This window comes from Podarcis muralis, chromosome 7 (assembly GCF_964188315.1).
Source record: "Podarcis muralis chromosome 7, rPodMur119.hap1.1, whole genome shotgun sequence".
Lineage (NCBI taxonomy): Eukaryota > Metazoa > Chordata > Lepidosauria > Squamata > Lacertidae > Podarcis > Podarcis muralis.
In genome coordinates this window covers 77,672,119-77,691,122 of record NC_135661.1, presented here as the reverse complement: position 1 = coordinate 77,691,122, position 19,004 = coordinate 77,672,119, and the positions used below count along the sequence as shown (strand labels likewise).

Below are 19,004 nucleotides of genomic sequence, written 5' to 3'. Positions count from 1 at the left end.
AGGTTTTTAAGGGTCTTGGTTTTCCCGCTTTGCTAAGCTGAACTACGGAAACTTTTCCTCAATCCATTTCCAGAGCCTGGTTCTCAAAAGCAGAACTCTGTTTGTCCCTCAAGTGACTCCACATTTGCTTTCAGACCCAATGATAGGACAAAAGACCACAAACAACCACACACACAAGTTATGTTCAGAGACCTGAGACTGCAAGAATCAGCATTCAGACTAAGCTTAGTAGGTATAGGGATTTATTCTAGAGTTCCTTCCTTGCCCCAGGGTGCACTCTCATTCTTCTTTCCAGAACTGCCCTTGCCCTGTCAGTCTAGTATAAATCCTGGGGTCGACTTATCTGTCCTTAGTCCGGGGCATTATGAAAAACCTGACCTGGATAAAGAAATGGATCTGCCATGAACCTCACACCTGCTATCCCCAGTTGAAAATGTTCAGAAAACATTGCTGTGTACCACAAGGTTAAATTTCATTCTACTCCGCAATTTGGGGGCAGAAACGGGCAGTCCAAAATTTGATTTGGTAAGGAATGTGATGGATTAATACTGTTTTAGCAAACAACGACTTATGGACCTCACAAGCCAACAAGTCTCCAGAACCTTGAATTTGCTCACAACACTCTATCAACCACCGTGGATTGGACCGGCTCAGCGACAGATGAAGCAGCTTCCTTCTGGTATCTGCTAGGCCTTCTGAAGGAGTAGCCGCTCTCTTCGAGCAAAGTTCTCCTGAAAGCCCCAACCAAGTTGAAACGGCTCAGCTTCCTGCGGAAGTCCAGGCCCAGGAAGAAGTAAAGGATGGGGTTGGCACAGCTGTTGAGGTAGGCCAGAGAGGACGTGAGGGGAAGGCCAATGGACATCCCTTGACCCTTCACTTCCACCAGCTTGAGGATGAGGAATATGTGGTATGGTGCCCAGCAGAGAAAGAAGGTGACCACAATAGCCAATATGACCTTGAAAGGCTTGTTGGAGCGAAAGGTGGTCTGTCGCTTCCTCAATTTCACTGTGATGATCCCGTAGCAGACCACAATGATGGCAAAGGGAGCCAGGAACCCACAGATCAACCTCAGAAGATACAAGGCCCACTTCACTGAAACCTGGTCCCCCAGGGCAAGGGAACACTTGGTGCTACCTTTCTCTGCTACCACTCTTCGGTAAAGATAGAAAGGGAGGCTTGCGGCAGTAGCCACAAACCAGGCCCCAGCAGCAGCAAGCCACGCCATGCGGGGCCCCCGGTGGTTTTTGAACCACACCGGGTAGGACACGGAAACTGCTCGGTCCAAGCTGATAGCAGCCAGGAGGAAGACGCTGCAGAACATGTTGAGGTACTTGATGAAGCTGTTGGCTTGGCACAGGAAGCTCCCAAAGGGCCACCCCTCGTAGAAGGCGTTCTTCATCAGTGGCACTATCCGGCTGACTGAGAACAGAAAGTCAGCCAGGGCTAGGTGGAAGAACCAAACACAATTGACAGTACGTAAGACCTGGCGCGCTGTGATCCAGATCACGGTCCCGTTGCCGAGGGAGCCAAGCAGGAAAACCACGCTGTAGAAGAAGATCTGGATCGTGTCCATTATTTTGCTCTCTTCGCTTCTAGCTTTGGAAGGCAGCTGCAAGGAGACACTGGTAGGCCACAGGGCAGTGGCGTTGACATCCATGATGGAACCTTCGAAAAGAGAGAGAAATGGGAAGTCAGGTGTTCCTGAGGCAGGTATGTGAACCTCGAAAGGAGAGGACTTGTGCCCCAGCAATATCTGCAGGGCCACAGATTAGCTGCCCCTGCTGTAGGTGACTTGAGAAAGAGACTTTTTAAAAATGGTTTTTTTTATTATTTAAAAAAATGTTGGAAAAAAAAGAAGAGAGAAGCAGAAAGAAAGAAAAAATTATCCTTGCAAACGAATGCTGAGTGAACTCTTCATGGATTCAAGCCCAATTGACTTGGAAGTAAGCCTGCCTGTCAAGCTATGAAAGCCAATCAAAATGCAGCCCACGCCTCAGATTCATTTCTCAAAATTGCCTCCCCCCCCCACTTGCCAATTCCTCAACCCCTCTCTGCATTAGGTAGGCACTTTGAGGAGCAGGAACAAATCACGGCAAGAAGGAGGAAGGTCTCCCCTCCCCTGCCGTCTATCATCTAAAGGGCTTCTGCATTTCCCAGGGACTGTATGCAGTCTGATACTCCCAAAAGCAGCAAACCCCAGGGACTAGAAAAGGAAGTTGGATGATGATAATGATAATAATAATAATAATAATAATAATAATAATAATAATAATAATAATAATAATAAATAAATAAATAAAATATTTATTTATACCCCGCCCTTCCCAGTTCAGAAAACCGGGCTAAAAGCGGCTAACAACAAATTTAAAACACTTAATTGATGCAACAAAAAACAGCATAAAATACAGTATAAAACGTGAATAACAATAAATTCAGAATTGAAAAATCAATTTAGGGGGGAAATCCATCCAATAAACATTAGATGACCATCAGGGCTACCTGGCTAAATTAGTCCTATTTGGGCCAGTGAGGAGACCAGGGGAGAATTAGCTGTGCGATCTAGAGCGGGTGATTTCTGTACACATTACTTGGCTGAAAAACTGCATAGCAAAATTCATATAAGTGCATATCTAGAAGGAGAGCTGCATTTTGTTTTTCGTATTGTTTCGGAATGTGCAAATTTGATACAATTTGCCTATAAATGTGAACTGAACTTACGTCGTCACCCAGAAAACCAATTCTGGTCACATTTCAAGATGAGCCTACCAAATCTGAATTTTCATAAACAACAAATAAACCCAAACACTACCATCCTTTGAAATTTATCTGAATTTTGCAATGCAGTTTTTCAGGCAAGTAATGCGTACAGAAATGCATACGCTAGGATAAGGGTGTGTGTGCAAATGCAGAGATCAGTGAACACCAAATACCAAAATCCATTACAGTAGGCAAAATGACTTTGTTAGGGGGGAAAAGGATCTATTGAGAGAAATTCGCACTACAACGCTGTTGGATTTCTACAAGTTTTTGGTTTTAATCACATACCGATGTGGAAATGTGGAGAACTCATGATAACAGAGGGAACTGACTGGGAGGGAGGGGCCTCAGGAAGAAAAGTGGAGGAAAAAATCTGCCACCTGAAGTGCCTGTCTCACCTTGCCAAATGGTATCTTTCTTTTCCCATAAAAAGGGAGTGCCTCTGTTATTAGAACAGTGGGAAATATCCATCTGCTTTGATTGACTTAGGCTGCATACACATCATACATTTAAAGTACATTTAAAACACCTCCCCTATAGCCCTGGAAGCTGTAGTTTAACCCTGACAGAGCTGAAATTCTCAGCACCCTTCAAACACTACAATTCCCAGGATTCTTTGGTGGTGCGGTGCTTTAAATGTATGGTGTTCATTCAGCCTATGGCTCCCCACTGTCTCTGGCACAGATCCTTCCCAGCTCTGCCATATGAGGTTGTTTTTAATCGGGAATGTCAGGATTGGAACCCGGGACCTTGTTGCTGCCTCCACTCAGCTGAGCTTTCTCTACACAAAAGTATGAACCACATACAGAGAAAGTGAGAGGCAAACACTCCATTCTAAGCACGCCACTGAGGCCACACACCTAAATCACATTGGGATGCCATTATGACACACATTGCGATGCAAACCACAATGCAGACAGAGCACAATGTTGGTGGCCACAGACCACAACAGAGGTGCAATCTATGCAGGGAAGAAACAATCTTGCCAGATGGACGATAAAAGCACATTTACCTTGCTTCAAAAGACCAAAGCAACTGGAACAGAGACGAGAAAGACCATTGTGATGTGTTTTCCCTCACACCAGCTTCCATCTGATTTGAAAAGGTAAGCTCTAGCAGGACAATGTCCAAGGAGATGAAGCATCTTGGACCCAACCCTTACCTGTCAGAGGTTGCAGGACTCTGATCTTCTATGGTCCTTTGTTGGTGTCCTTGTTCATGAAACTGGAGACTTCTTGGTTGCTGCTTGTCTTCCTCGCCTGGCTAAGACCTTGGTCTCTGGCCAAGACAAAGATTAGCTCCTGATGAAAAGGGGAACTCGGTGATATGTTTACTTCATTGTGCGTGGAAGAGGGGGGAACACAGAGGCTGGTGTGTGTTTGGGAAGATCTGCTTGTAGACCGAGATAACAGCGGCCAATTGAAGCACCAGGAAAGGCAGGAAGCCCTCTAATGAAGAGTTCTGTGGAAGCAAGGCGAGGCATCAATAAAAAGAAAGAAAAAATCCAATTGCTCTCCTAAAGCTGCAGGGTGTAATGATTCATGGGAGACAGAGATTTCACCCGATGCTTGTCTTGAAGAGGAATTCTTTCTCTCAGGAGTGAGCTGTTCCTTTTGTAGTAGAGAGCGGGTTTGCAGAGTCGACAGTAGGCAGGGCTGAATGTGCACTCTTTGCAAAAGTTCAGCCAAGTTCTGCTATGAGAAACAGCTAAATTCTGCAACCTGATTTAGTTCGTATTTTTTTTCTTCTGCAACAAGGAAAAGCTGGATTCTGCAACTTGAATGAAAGCACATTTGCCTGATTTATTCTGTAATTGGTTTTTTTTAAAAACATTTTTGCAAAATTCCCCCAGCTGCTCTTAGTTATGGGGCTGGGAAAGGTCCGACCCTCCAGATATCACACATACAGAGACAATTCTTGCACGTTTCATTTTAGCTCACCCCTCCCTGTAAGCACCCACCCACATAGCAAATGTTGCTGAATGTGTCTGCATTGCACATATCCTGTAAGGAAACTCCTGAGTTGCAGGGGGGTTGGACTAGATGACCCTTGGGGTTCCTTCCAACTCTACGATTCTATGGCAATCAGGCCTCCAAGGAAGCAAAGCTGTCTGAAAGAAATAATACAACCCCCCTCTGCACTATACATTAAAAGCAGCATCATTCTAAACAGTCCTAGCTTCCCTCAAAGAATTCTGGGTTCTGGAGTTTCTTAAGGGTGCTGACAGATGTTAGGAGACTTTATTTCCCTCACAGAGCTACAGTTCTCAGAACAGTTTTACAGTTCCCTGGAAAACGTTGGGGGTTGCAGCTTTCTGAATAGGAGCTTCCTAGCAACTCTCAACACCAGTATATCTGAAGGAGAGTCTCCACCCCCATCGTTCAGCCTGGACACTGAGGTCCAGCTCCGAGGGCCTTCTGGCAGTTCCCTCCCTGCGAGAAGTGAAGCTACAGGGAACCAGGCAGAGGGCCTTCTCAGCAGTGGTGCCCACTTTGTGGAACACCCTCCCATCAGATGTCAAGGAAATAAACAACTGTCTGGCTTTTAGAAGGCATCTGAAGGCAGCTCTGTTTAGGGAAGTTTTTAATGTTTGATGTTTTATTGTGTCTTTAATATCCTGTTGGAAGCTGCCCAATGTGGCTGGGGACGCCCGGTGAGATGGGTGGGGTATAAGTAATAAATAATAATAATAATAATAATAATAATTGCTACTACTACTACTACCCAGAATAAATTACAGTTCCCAGGATTCTTTGGGGAGAAGCTATGACTCTTTAAAGTAGTATGACACTGTTTTCAGTGTGTTGGGCAGATGGGGCCAAAGAAGCACATGGTAATTTTACTAAAACTATGGTGCCAACACAAGGCGGCACTTGTAGATTCAACAAATGCAACATACACCATATGAACAACCAGGACAGGAGTGTCTCTGTGTTAGTAATGTTTGGTATGTCTCATTGATCCAGCAGCCCCTTCGTCCTTTCGGAGGTTGTTCAGCCTTAGCCACTGTTAGGGATACTTTGTGGAAGAGGCGATGCTGCTGTTCCGTTACATAATGAATGCATTGGAGAGAGCGGACTTGGGCTCTCTGCTTATTATTTTTATTTTAACATTTTAACATTTCAATTTTAAAATTTATTTCAAGGAGCGTGTCACAAACACACTGTCATTTCAAGCATTACAGATTTACAGGTATAAACTGTCAGATGTAATGCAACACAGATAAGGACGACCCTAAAAAAACAAACCTCCTTTTGACAGCTCTCACAGGAAACCGAAGCCGCTATCTAGTTTGACTGATAATGCAGCTAAATTGAATAGACAGTCAAACTAGATAGCAGCTCCTCTTTCCTGTTGCTGTAATAGCTGAAGATTAGGCTGCATGTTAGAGCTATGAGGTCTGCTTGCAGTCTGAGGCTATGCACACATTTGTAACTTAAAACATAACTCTGTTTCCCCCCACTGCATTTTGAGTTTCTATTTTTAATGTTGCTATACACACCAGAGAGAAAGTCAAGGATGTCTTCACTCGCTGTGCATTACCTAATTTGTTTTGTTGAGCTGAACTTCCTTCATTGAAGTTTTCCTCGGCGCTTGTTCATTGGCTGTTTCAAATGTTCACACCTTAGCTTAACTGTGGCTGACATTTTCAAATCAGATGGAAGCTGGTGTGTGGGAAAACACATCAGACACGAGTCAGCCTGGATAGCTCAGTTGGTTAGAGCATGGTGCTTAAAACACCAAGGTTGCAGGTTCGATCATCCGTATGCGACAACTGCATATTCCTGCATTGCAGGGGGTTAGACTTAGATGATCCTCAGGGTCCCTTCCAACTTAATGATTCTGTGATATATATATATATATATATTGTCTTCTCCGGGCGCTCTAGCTAAAACGCTCCCAGGTTCCGTGGGGGGGTTGCTTTTTAATTCACTTCCACTATTCTCCTCCAGCTCAGTCTTATAATTTTCCATCGCGAAATTTAATAACTTTTTCAAAATAGGGTTGCACTCGATCTTAGATGTTAAGTCCTTTGCTTTAACTCCTCTACAACAGGGGGGGGGGGCTGACTTCCTTTTTACGCCCTCCCTGCTCGTTCCAAATTTTTTATAAATTTTGTCCTTTTTAATCCAAGTTCCAATTACTCACGGGTTATACTTTAAGTCCGAATTTCCAATGGAAGAAGTCAGCGCTCTCCGTCGAATGGCATGCGGCTTCGCTCGGCAGGGGAAGCGGAGTACTCAAAGCACCCCCCCCCCTGTCACCCGTTCCGTAGCCTTTAAAAAGGCTCCTTCGCGGGTCGAGGGGGGGCTTAAAAGGTGCCAGCCGAGTCACCATGTCCATGGGTTTCAGCGCCCATGGTTTTTGAGGGTCCCCGCGTCGCCGGCGCGGGAGGACCCAACCCCTGCCGAGCAGGCTCCCTCCGGAGCTCGGAGGGAGTCCGCCATTCGGCGATGGCGCCAACCCGGAAGTCCCATGATTCTGTGATATAGAGTATTTCTAAGCAAACTACAGGATGCACATGGGTTGGGGTCAGTGCCATGTGTGTTCAGACATCATCATCAGTGTAATAAACAAAAATCTGCCCTTATTTTCTTATGGGGGACACAAGAGCCCTTATAGAGTCCTTTGTAGGTTCTCCATTGGTTGGAGAAAATAACAGAGGCCAACCAGAGAATATTGAGAAGCAAAGCAGCTAGTAAGCCTGATCTTTATTGATCTGTTGCAACAGGGTGCTCCCCTCACACGCAGGAAAGGAGGAGGACCCAGAACAAAGGTGTGCCTGCCCTTATATAGACATTTTAAATTCCCGGCCCTGGAGCTCAAGACCACCCCTCTATGCATCAAACATACATCACAGAAGGGGTGTAACCCAAGTGTAACCCAAGACCACCCCACACAAACACCATACCTACATCACAGAAAAGGTGGTCTACCACAGACATTTGAATGTTGTTGTTTTTCCTGTCTGTCAGGTTATCTGATAATGCCTTATCTGATTGCCTTTCCTGGTAGTCTGCCCATTCCTTTGAGATAGTGATTTCCCAATTCCTGAGACAATGGGAAGGCTCCCTGACCCCCTCCCTCCTTGCAGAGAAAACATTTGGTCAGTTTGGGAGTCAAAATGCTTTCAGGTTGGTCTTCCTGTGCTGATCTATGTGCGTGCTTGGTTGGTACATTTATGAACATTTATTATATATATAAGACCTTAAATTTTATTATTACAATCAGCAACACACTGGAGCTGGAGTAAACGGTAATGGAGATTGTCTAAGGCCATATTCACACAATCCATATAAAGCACTATGATACCACTTTTAAGCAGCCAGGGCTTCCCCCAAAGAATTCTGGCAGCTGTGATTTGTTAAGGGTGCTGAGAGTCATAAGGAGAGTCCTATTACCCTCATGGGGCTAGAGTTCCCTGGAAAGAGGGATTGACTATTAAACCACTCTGGAAATTGTAGCTCTGTGAGGGGAATAAGGGGTCTCAGAACAGCACATTTTGGACGTAGAAGAAACCGGAAACAACCCCTGACACCTCAGTGTGGCATGAAGCTCACTGGGTGATCTTGGGCCAGTCACAGTCTCTCAGCCTAACCTACCTCACAGGGTTGTTGTGAAGGGAAAAAAAGAGTGGGGAGGGAGAACTGTGCATGCGACTTTGAGCTCCTGGTGGGATATAAATGCAATGATAAATAAGGGTGATATTTAAAGCTAGGAATGCTTTGGTGCAGCTGCCTGAGCAAAGTCCGGAGCCCCCTCCAGCTGTTATGGAAGGGAAGGGGGAAGACAGCTAGTGCACAAGAGAAAGCTTTCCTAGGGTCTCTCACTGTTTATAAGAAAGTGTCATTGCATAGAGGGCTGATGCCAAAAAAACTGCAGCTGTTTACTTTTAGGATGTTTCGCCACAATCAAATTAAAACAAGCTTACTCAGAGGTCCCCCGCCCCAGCATTCCCATGAAATGCCAACTTTTGGAGCCGGAGCTGAATGGCATGTGTTTGCAGGTGTCTGTGACTGACAGGCAGACTTGCCATGAATATGTGATTCACCTTGATTGTATTGTTCATGAGGATGTGGGTGGCACTGTGGTCTAAACCACTGAGCCTCTTGGGCTTGCCGATCGGAAGGTTGGCAGTTTGAATCCCCATGACAGGGTGAGTTCCCATTGCTCTGTCCCAGCTCCTGCCAATCTAGCAGTTTGAAAGCATGCCAGTGCAAGTAGATAAATAGGTACCTTTGTGACAGGAAGCTAAAAGGTGTTTCTGTGGGCTCTTGTTTCTGCCACGGTGTCCTATTGCACCAGAAGTGGCTTAGTCATGCTGGCCACATGACCCGGAAAGCTGTCTGTGGACAAATGCCGGCTCCCTCGGCCTGTAAGTGAGATGAGTGCTGCAACCCCATAGTTGCTTTTGACTGGACTTAACCATCCAGGGGTCCTTTACTTACCTTTTAAGCTATTGTTCATGATCCAGAGCAAAGCATCAAACTACAAAGGGGTGGGGAGCATGTGCCTTTTAAAACCTTGGAGATAAAATCTCCAAAGGGCTAGCCCAAGACATTTAGCTGCCCGAGGAAAGGGCACAAGAACTTTCACGTACAGAAACTGGCTCGACTGACAGTTAAATACTTCTTCAATACTGGCAATGAGGAAACATCCTTCATTGTGCCTGAAGGCGACAGGCTAGTTTAGACGGTTGCTGGGCAGACTGAGTGACAGCCCTCTCCTTCAAGGCTTTGCTTCTGTTGCCCAGCCCCTTTACAGTTGCCACCTGAGGCAGCCACCTCCCTCTGCATAAGGACAGCTCTGCCTTCAGTTGGAGGGATCAGATAGTAGCTGTTGGAAAAGACCCTTCTCTTTCTGAGACCGTGTGGGACTGCTGCCAGTCAGAATAGACAATAAATACCAGACCTGGAAACTCAAAACAACCTCCAGTGATGTGGAAGGAAGGAGGTGGCGGCGCTCTCTGAAAGTTCTCTCAGGTCTTTAGAGAGACGCTCAAGAAGAAATGAGATGTCTCATTTGGTGGGCATCCAAACAGAATCAGCCTGTGCATCTTGGCAGGGGGAAAGAGCAGGGCAGTAAAATGGGGTCAAAACTGCTGGTACTTGGCAGCAGCAGGTAATATTTGTAAATGGCTCCACCTCACCGGAAGGCAGTGGTAATGGCTGCCTGATCATTGGAACATGTACAGAGAGAGAACCCAAAATTTATCGCTCTGCCAGAGCTAAGTAAGATAATTCCCAGCATGCCCTGCTCTAGGGCAGCCCTGCGGAGAGAAAATTCCCAGCATGCATTGCTCTTTCTCGTACACACTTCTAGGCTCACAGTGCTCCAGGAGAGCTAAAGCTCAGTAGGAAATGAAACACCTAAGCAAGAAGCCCTCTGGGTTTAAGTTCACCTGCAGATCCTTTGCCCCTCATCACAGAAGTGATGGGGCAGGTTGGAGGCAGCCAGCGAAGACAGAAAGTCACTCCGCTTGTCCTCAGGAGTACTCTCATTGGACAGATAGCTCCTACCAATAACAAACTTAGTTGGTCTCTAAGGTGCTACTGGAAGGATTTTTTTTAATTTTGTTTCGACTATGGCAGACCAACACGGCTACCTACCTGTAACTTGATCCCAAGACTGAGGGTTGGGTTTTTTTCTGGAAGGTTACCTCTCGTACCCTACTCATGCAATACCAACATATTTTTGCTATCTTTTTCTGTGGTTCCGCAAACTTTCCAGGTAAAGAAAAAGGAAGTCTGGTTGCTCCATCTCACTCTGTGAAACCTTCACCATCCAGGAAGCGGTTCCGTAGTTACTTCCTTTTTCATGTCCTGAGACGAAAGCTCCTAGCTACCCTACAGTTGCGCCTCACAGAGAGATGCTGTGAACTCAGCGTGACATCCTCCCTTGGCCGCCCCATCCCAAAATAGCAAGGAGACTGCTCAGCTCTTTCTACTAATGGAGAACAGAGATGAGGGGGGTGTCAGTCAGACATGTGGGTTTAGTTGCTGGCTTCAGTCCTACATGTGAGCTTTCTGCTCACATGAAAAACCTACACCCATAAGAGTAAATTGATAAAAAGGGGGAGCCCGCCCAAGTCATAGATTATGATTTATTACACTTAATTAGTCTCTTTCTCTTTTTACAAACAGTAAACAATACAAAAATTAAAACAACTATAATCTCAGAACATTCATGTACATAAAAGCCGATCTAACACATGCCCATTAAAGGAGGCTGCACTATCTAAAATTATCCAAATGTTTGGCTGAATAGAAACGTTTTTGCCTGGTGACTCAAAGTTGGAAGTGATGGAGCCAAGCGTTCCTCCCTGGGGAGAGCATTTCATAAGCAGGGAGCCACCACTGTAAAGGCCCCTTTTTGAGTTGCCACAAACTGAGGTGTAAATGTGGAGAACTGGACTTAAGATGGGGGAAATGAGAAACTGAGAGAAACAGAATTGGTTGGAGTCACCCATCCATACCTGAAATTTCTGAAAAATGAACCTGAGATGTACATGCAGAGCAGATGGTCTCCAACCAAGCTACAGCCCTTCTTGACCTTTGCCCTCTACAAATTGGAGAGTGACGGGGATGGTGACCAAGGGATGTTGCCTAGCGCATACACACTCTCTCCTTGCTTGGGTGTAGACTTTTCACAGGAACAGAACAGCTTTTGTTATGGCAAAGGCTTAACCCTAGGACCTTTTCCTAATGCCAGGGCTCTGCTCTGGGAGACATAAGATATAAATATTGCCCTTTCCACCTCATCACTACTGAGATGATTACCTAATCTCAAACTACGCAATAGATTACTGTATTCATATCAGATTCCCCTCCCTGTTCTCCCCATCAGCATTTTCTTATCTCAAGCAAGGTACCCACAAGTGCTGTCGATGGCGGTGGTGCTTTAACCCTTTTCTCTCTGCCGGCACCAAACCACCCCATAGCTACTCTTGAGTTAATGGGAGAAATTGACTGGTACCTATTATCGTTCTCCCTGTGTAGCAGCCAGAGATAGAAAAGAGACGGAAGGGAGAGGGTTGAGATGCCTCTCTATCAACCCTCATCCCCAGATTAGTCTCTCAATCACGATTGCAGCCTAGGCGATGGCTTCAAGTAAGAGAGAGAAAGACAGAGAGAGACTAGGGGGAAGAAGAAAAATCCCAGCACATGACTGGAAGTCCTGCTGAAGTCATGTGTAGTTTGATATTGAGTAACAACAGCCAGCCCACACACATCCCTATAAATAGGATGGAGAAGCACTTCTAGATCAAGCCAAGGCAGCATTGCAACTCCCCCATCATGCTTTGTTCTGTTTTGCTGGCCTTTTCTCTTCCTTCCTCTTTCTACCCCAGTTAGTACAGGGACATGGGAAGATTCCTTTTACCCAATCAGGCCAAGGGCGCATCTATCTCAGCAGTGGCCAAAGTTATTGGCACCACCAGTTCTGACTGCAGTCAGTATTGGGGTACCCAATAGGCAGGCTAAGCAAGTGCTTAGGGCACCAGCAAGGCAGGGGCACACTCACACACGGCCTTAAAGAAGAAGAAGAATTTGATACTTCAAAACAACAACAACAAGAAAACCTTATACAATAGCCATCATGGGAAAAGCCAGAACTTTGTCAGTTGTTCCAAGTTTCCCTATTTTCCAAGGACATTCCTGGCAGGTGTGCCAACCTGAATAAAATATTGTGGGGGGCCAGGTAAGTCCTGCCCCACATAATTGATCACATGACACAGTGTGCACACAGTATTTGAATGGGAATACCTATCAACTTGCGGTATGCGGGTGGCGCTGTGGGTTAAACCACAGAACCTAGGGCTTGCCAATCAGAAGGTTGGTGGTTCGAATCCCCGCGACGGGGTGAGCTCCCATTGTTTGGTCCCAGCTCCTGCCCACCTAGCAGTTCAAAAGCAAGCCAGTGCAAGTAGATAAATAGGTACCGCTCTGGCGGGAAGGTAAACGGCATTTTCGTGTGCTGCTCTGGTTCGCCAGAAGCAGCTTAGTCATGCTGGCCACATGACCCGGAAGCTGTATGCCGGCTTCCTCAGCCAATAAAGCAAGATGAGCGCCGCAGCCCCAGAGTCGGTCACGACTGGACCTAATGGTCAGGGGTCCCTTTACCTTTACCTATCAACTTTGGGGGGGGTCAAAGCCATGATTCCCGGATTTAGAAAAGCTGTCACAGTTTCTGATTTGATCCCAGGATCTCCTCCTTTTCCTTGGGACATCCCTATTTTCATCAGAGAAATGTTGGAGGGTATGCTTTGTTAGACTCCATTACACTCTTCCCGCATTTCGCAGCTCTCCTTTTATAACTTTCCCCACCTAAACTAGGAGGTGTCCTACTACCATAAAATGAAAGAATGGGAGGAATTCGCTCAACTCCTGCTTGCAGGCCTTCACACAGGCTGGCCACTGAGACCAGGATGCTGAACTAGATGGGCCTTTGGTCTGATCCAGCAGGGCCTTCCTGACAGCCCCCTAACCACCTGTGTCATACATAAAGCAAGCCGATCAGAGAGCCTCCAATGCTTTGCTTCTTTCCCAGATGAACCAGATTGTGGTAACTGGAATCATACAATTAATGCAGTGGAATAATGACAAAAATATCACATAAATTAATGGATTTTGGTTGCCTTTTTCTGCCAGTCCCTGCCTTAGGGATAGTTGGGGACAGGCAGTACTAGGGCCATTCTTGGCTATGTCATAAGGGCTGATGTGATGCAACATATTATTTTTTTGGGTGGAAACCTGTGGCCGTCCAGATCTTGTTCAACTCCAACTCCCATCATCCCCGATTGGCTGATGGGACTTGGAGTCCAACAACACCTGGAGGATCATAGGATCCTCTCTCCTCTGATAAAGGGTTGTGTGTCGGGTGTGTTTCTCTGTCATTGTAAGCTCATGGGCTCCCTCCATTGGTGGACAGCATTTGGGCGGCGGCAGCAGCACAGTCTCTGAATGGTTGGCCCTGGCAGAGTTTCCAGGTACGCTTTTGGCATGTCATTCATTTTTACTCCCTTTTTGTATTTACCCTGTTGTCTCTTTCCCTCTTCCTTAGCTAAGCACTCTTTTGATATTGCAGCCAATATGTTAGCTGATCTCCATTCCTGGCTTAATGTGAGCCTGAGATTGTTCTGCCCTCTTTGGGAGCTATTTGAATCTTGCCAATAATTCCTGCTCACCTTAATCCTTGTAAAAGTCATATAAATCAGGCTTGTCCTGTGAAGAATCACCCTGGGATTTGTTTAGTTTGTCTTTACCGGCATTTGACCCAATGAAAGGTTGTTGTGACCAAATTTGGAATAGCGTGCACTGTTGGGAACACCCCGTCCCAAGCTGGAAAGGTGCTGAAAAGAGCAAATGAAATGATCAGGGGATTGTGGAGCCTTCGCCATGAGGAAGGCAGGAGTCTTGTGGGCTTTAACCTAGGGAACCCCCTGCCACAAGATGAAATGGTGACTAGTTCCATTAGCTTTCAAGGGATTAGACAGATTCACGAGAGCTCATTGGAGCCTCTAACTTCAGATACAATATGTGGTGGGGTGGGGGCTATTTTTGTGGACTCCCTGGAGGCACCTCATTGGCTACTGTGGGGAGTAGAATGGTAGAGAATGGATCTTCTTATGTATTTTCCCATACCCTCCTTCTGTCATTAAACAGGGCCATTGAGGGATCTGGTGGCACCTCTCAGTGAGGAGGTTCCATCCCACTGGTGACCAAGGTGGGGTCTTTGGGGACCTTAATGCAGCAACCCTTGGTCAAGGTAAGCTGGTCCGGTGTCTGATCAGTGCCTGGTTGGGAGACCAGCCAGGAACTCTGTCTATGTTAACTTGAGTTCCATGGTGGAAGGAAAGGAAGATATAAGCATAGTAAATAAAATGAAATTGCTGGTCCTTACTTTAGAAGCACTAATGGGACACACTGGGGTTGCCAACCCTTTGTGGACCATGGGCACACCTGCAAACTGTAGAAACTGTTAATGGAGGACACCACACATGTGTGCCACAACTAAGGATGGGCAAATCTGTCAATTTTATTTGTTTCCTTTTTTTCCAACCCGCACCAGGAGATTGGTGTGAGAATTACTGGTGGGTGGGGCATTATTTTAAGCCTTTCCTCTCTGCCAGCTCCAAATCATCCCCAAGCTACTCTTGATCCAATGGGAAAAAACGACCAGTTCCCATTTCCACATCAGCTGCTTGCTAAAAAAAAAAAAGTATGCTTCCTGTGTTTTCTCTCTCTCATTTTCCTACTCATATTGAAATATTTCCCCTCAATGAGGCCAGACTTAGATTCACAAAATGTTTAGGGGTATGCATCCCCCTGCGTCCCCCCAGAAAAAGCATTGTGTGCTTCTACCCCTTTCAAAAAAGGACCCAGCATCTGAGATCTAGCTAAACTTTTCTTTTTTTGATGATTCTCTTTGTGTTTGTGTCTCTGTGTTTATTTATATACATATACTAGTTAAACTCATGTCAAGACCTGATCAGGAAGTGGTTTGAATAGTCTTCTCTATTCAGCTCTGCTGGCTTGTGTGAAGTGTGAGGACGCAGCAGGGATCTGTCAACCACAGGCCACATTAAAAGCAAAAGGTTTGAAACTGAAACTTGAGTGGGGGAGGCAGGTTTGTACCAGTAGTGGATATCAGCAATTTCTACCTCAAGGGAATGGATCCAGCATTGCTCCGTTTGCCAAGGAACTGTTCAACCCCCCACCCCCCCATCCTGAAGCTTTGGTGTGTTTCAGGAGAGAACTGACAACACCTTCTCGATCATGGTGGGGAACTTTTTTCAAGCCATTCCATTCTATTCCATTCTGGACAACCTTCCAGGGCTGGTGAAGGGGTGTGGCTGAGGAGGGGACGAAGCCTGGGCCAGATCGAGGCCAGACCCTGGGCATAAGATTCCTCACCCTGTTCTAGAACATAATCAGCACTCCCGCTCTTTCTGTTCATTTCAGGTAAAAGTCATGAGGAGCACTTTCAGAGGTGACTTCCAACCAGCACTGATCCTCTTACTGGGCTGTTCCTGATAAGCTTTTGAGCCAATGTGGTGTCGTGGTTAGAGTATCTGACTATGACCACAGAAATCGAGATTCAAATTCCCAATAAGGCAATAATAATACAGTGGTACCTCGGGTTAAGAACTTAATTCGTTCTGGAGGTCCGTTCTTAACCTGAAACTGTTCTTAACCTGAAGCACCACTTTAGTTAATGGGGCCTCCTGCTGCCGCTGCGCCACCACTGCACGATTTCTGTTCTCATCCTGAAGCAAAGTTCTTAACCCGAGGTAATATTTCTGGGTTAGCGGAGTCTGTAACCTGAAGCGTATGTAACCTGAAGTGTATGTAACCCGAGGTACCACTGTAATAATAATATCTTGGGCTTCTCTCTGTCAATCACCCTAACCTCTCTTACAATATAAAATGAGTGTGTATACTGTCCTTGACAGCATAGAGGTCAGGTAAGACATATAACATTGTTATAAGTTTTCTGGGTGGGGTTCTTCCCATGGGTTTCTTCCAAACCTGTGATCATGTATCTGCGAGTTTAGAATCTATGAGGAAACCTACTGAACCAGTCCAACCAGCTGTAAGATAAAGGCCCTAGCTAGCTAGTTAAGTACCACCATTTACATGACCAAAAGTGTTGCCCTGTTGCCATAGAGACAAATGGCTGGGCCTTTTCCCACCTCACCTGTCACATCGTCCTAGGATGGAGAACAATAGGATGGGAGGCAGTGTGTGAGAGTTTGGGCTGTTTTTGGAAGCTGGAGACACATAAGCTTGTCTTCCTCAGTCCTGGACTCACAGTTGTGGCTTGGAGATCTCCTTAGGAATGTATAGTCATGGGGAGCCAAGATCTACTGTGATTCCCCTCTATTCTATGCTCAGGCTGTATGTATGTATGTATGTATGTATGTATGTATGTATGTATGTATAAAAGCATCACAGTCTCCATGGACCTTCATTCCATGGAAACCCTGGGTTTGTTCTGGTCCCCCCTGGAGTCTCTAACCACTCAGAGACTGGGGTGCATGGAACAATACAAACAAGCTTCTCAACATCATTTCACCAGCCCATCATGTGAAAACCACTCTTTAGGGCACAGGTGAGCACCCCGTGGTCTGATGTTGATTCTACCCAGCTCCCTTCCAAAATTGCTCCCTCAACCTGACCTGCCTTCAGCCTGCCACAAGTGGGCAGCCCTTCCTTGTGGCTTGATATGGGTCTCCCAGCTCCCCACACATTTAATTTTTTTTTTTAAAAAAATGGTAGACTGCAGACTTCTCTCAGCCAAAGTGCAATATCTTTATTTGTTCCACCTTCTCCAGATCATGCTTCCCTTGATATTCCCAACCTTGACAAGAGAGGAATCAGAAACTAATTGCAATAGAAGACAAGCTGCTGATACATTTACATGTCTAGATCCCTGAGGACCCCAAGAAACTGAGATCAGGAAGGACTGTGTTACACAGCAAAGGGTTGTCAGAGAGATTCAACAAGTGGTGGATATGGCGTGCTGAAAGCATTATTTAAAAAGTATAGTCCAGGAGCTTATGGTTAAAATACTTCTTCAGTACAATATTTCTCTTGGATGTGAGCGGCCCTTTTTGAAGAGGCAGCTTGGGGGTCCTTAGGAAAGTTATCTTAAGACTCTGAGGGCTTTATAGGAAACAGAACAGTAGGAGTGGGGAACCTCTGGATCCCCAGCTGTTGTTCAACTCCAATTCCCATCACCCCTGAGCATTGGCCATGTTGGCTGGGGCTGATGGGAACTAGTGTCCAAAAGTCACAGCTTTCCCACCATCTTGTGTGTCTTGCCTGGCCCCAGTTTGGTGCCTCTCTCTTCCATTTCGGTGGCGTTTTCTTCAGAGAACTTTCTTATGTGCTGTGTGCCTACATTCCTTCAAGTCCAGACCCTCCAATTCTTCCTGCTTCCAGGGACAATCCTGGATTTACAGAAGCCATCCCAGTTTCTGATTTGATCCCAGAATGTCCCATGCTTCCCTATTTTCATCAGAGAAATGTTGGAAGGTATGATGTTATCCACCCCCCGAGCCATCTGAAGGCAGCCCTATATAGGGAAGGTCTTTTTTTAAAGTTTAATGTTTTATTATGTTTTTATATATGTTGGAAGCTGCCCAGAGTGGCTGGAGCAACCCAGTCTAATGGTTGGGATATAAATAGCAAAATTATTATTATGGAATAGGACATCCCTGTTTTCATTGATGAAATGTTGGAGGGTGTGGTCTACCACCCTTAATGGGCTTACTCTGCATTTATCTATTTACTATTTATGTTTATAATCTACCCTTCAAATACACAATGTGAGACTTGCAATAATATATATATATATTAAAAAACACCACAAACACATAAAAAGCATTCTACATGTGGGAGAAAGGAGCAGCAACCTTTCCTACCACTTAGAGCAGGGCTGGGTAGCGTTTGGCTGTCCAGATGTTGGCGGACTACAACACCCATCATCTCTGACCACCAGCCATGCTGGCTGAGGCTGATGGAAGTTGGAGCTCCACCACACCTGGAAGGTCACAGGTCCCCCCATCCCTAACTTATAGCTATGAAACTGGCTACATTTTAAAGAACTGCTGGAAATCTGATATGTTTCCTATGGCAATATGGCATAAAACAGTGTTCTGGAAGAGGGCCTCAAACATTTTAGCACAGACAATTCCTAAATTAAGGGCTACTGCACGTGTATGTGAGTGAGGTGAGGTTGGGGGTAAGGCAACTATCTGAATCTTCTCCAAATGCAACTGATAGTCTGATCCATTGATCTGGTGCTGCACTGACTTGGTCTGGGTTTAAATGTGTTTTTTGTTGGTTCATGTTTGAATCCAACAACAACTGGAGTTAAATGGACTTTCCCCCTCAGCACCTCACAATGACCCTCTGCAAATCATAAAATCGTAGAGTTGGACGAGATGCCAAGAGTCATCTACTCCAACCCCCTGCAATGCAGAACCCCAAAGATGATGTATATTCTCTGGATGTGAAAATATTTAATAGTATGAGTTTCTGAAAATTCTGCATTGTTATCATCATCATTTCAATTTATATCCACACAAGTAGCAGCAGCACTCAATTCGGTGGCCGTCAGTATTTGACAGCACCTGACTTCACTTTAGCAAAATTTAGATTAGCATCATTAATTGAACCAGTCAGGAAAGTTTCCCTTGAACAGGTGAAAAGCTGAACTCAATATATTTCAGATTATGATTT

The 19,004-nt window shown here is 45.6% G+C and overlaps 1 protein-coding gene across 1 annotated transcript; it reads right to left on the bottom strand.

Annotated features, from left to right (window-relative positions):
• Positions 1–225: 225 nt before the first annotated feature.
• LOC114603425 (chemerin-like receptor 1) lies at positions 226–4,377 on the bottom strand. The gene is made up of 2 exons (XM_028742411.2): positions 3,920–4,377; positions 226–1,665 (listed from the first exon to the last, which is right to left on the bottom strand). Exon 2 carries the CDS (start codon positions 1,655–1,657, stop codon positions 614–616), a length of 1,044 nt encoding a protein of 347 aa, XP_028598244.2. The 5' UTR covers positions 1,658–1,665; positions 3,920–4,377; the 3' UTR covers positions 226–613.
• Between the last annotated feature and the right edge of the window lie 14,627 nt (positions 4,378–19,004).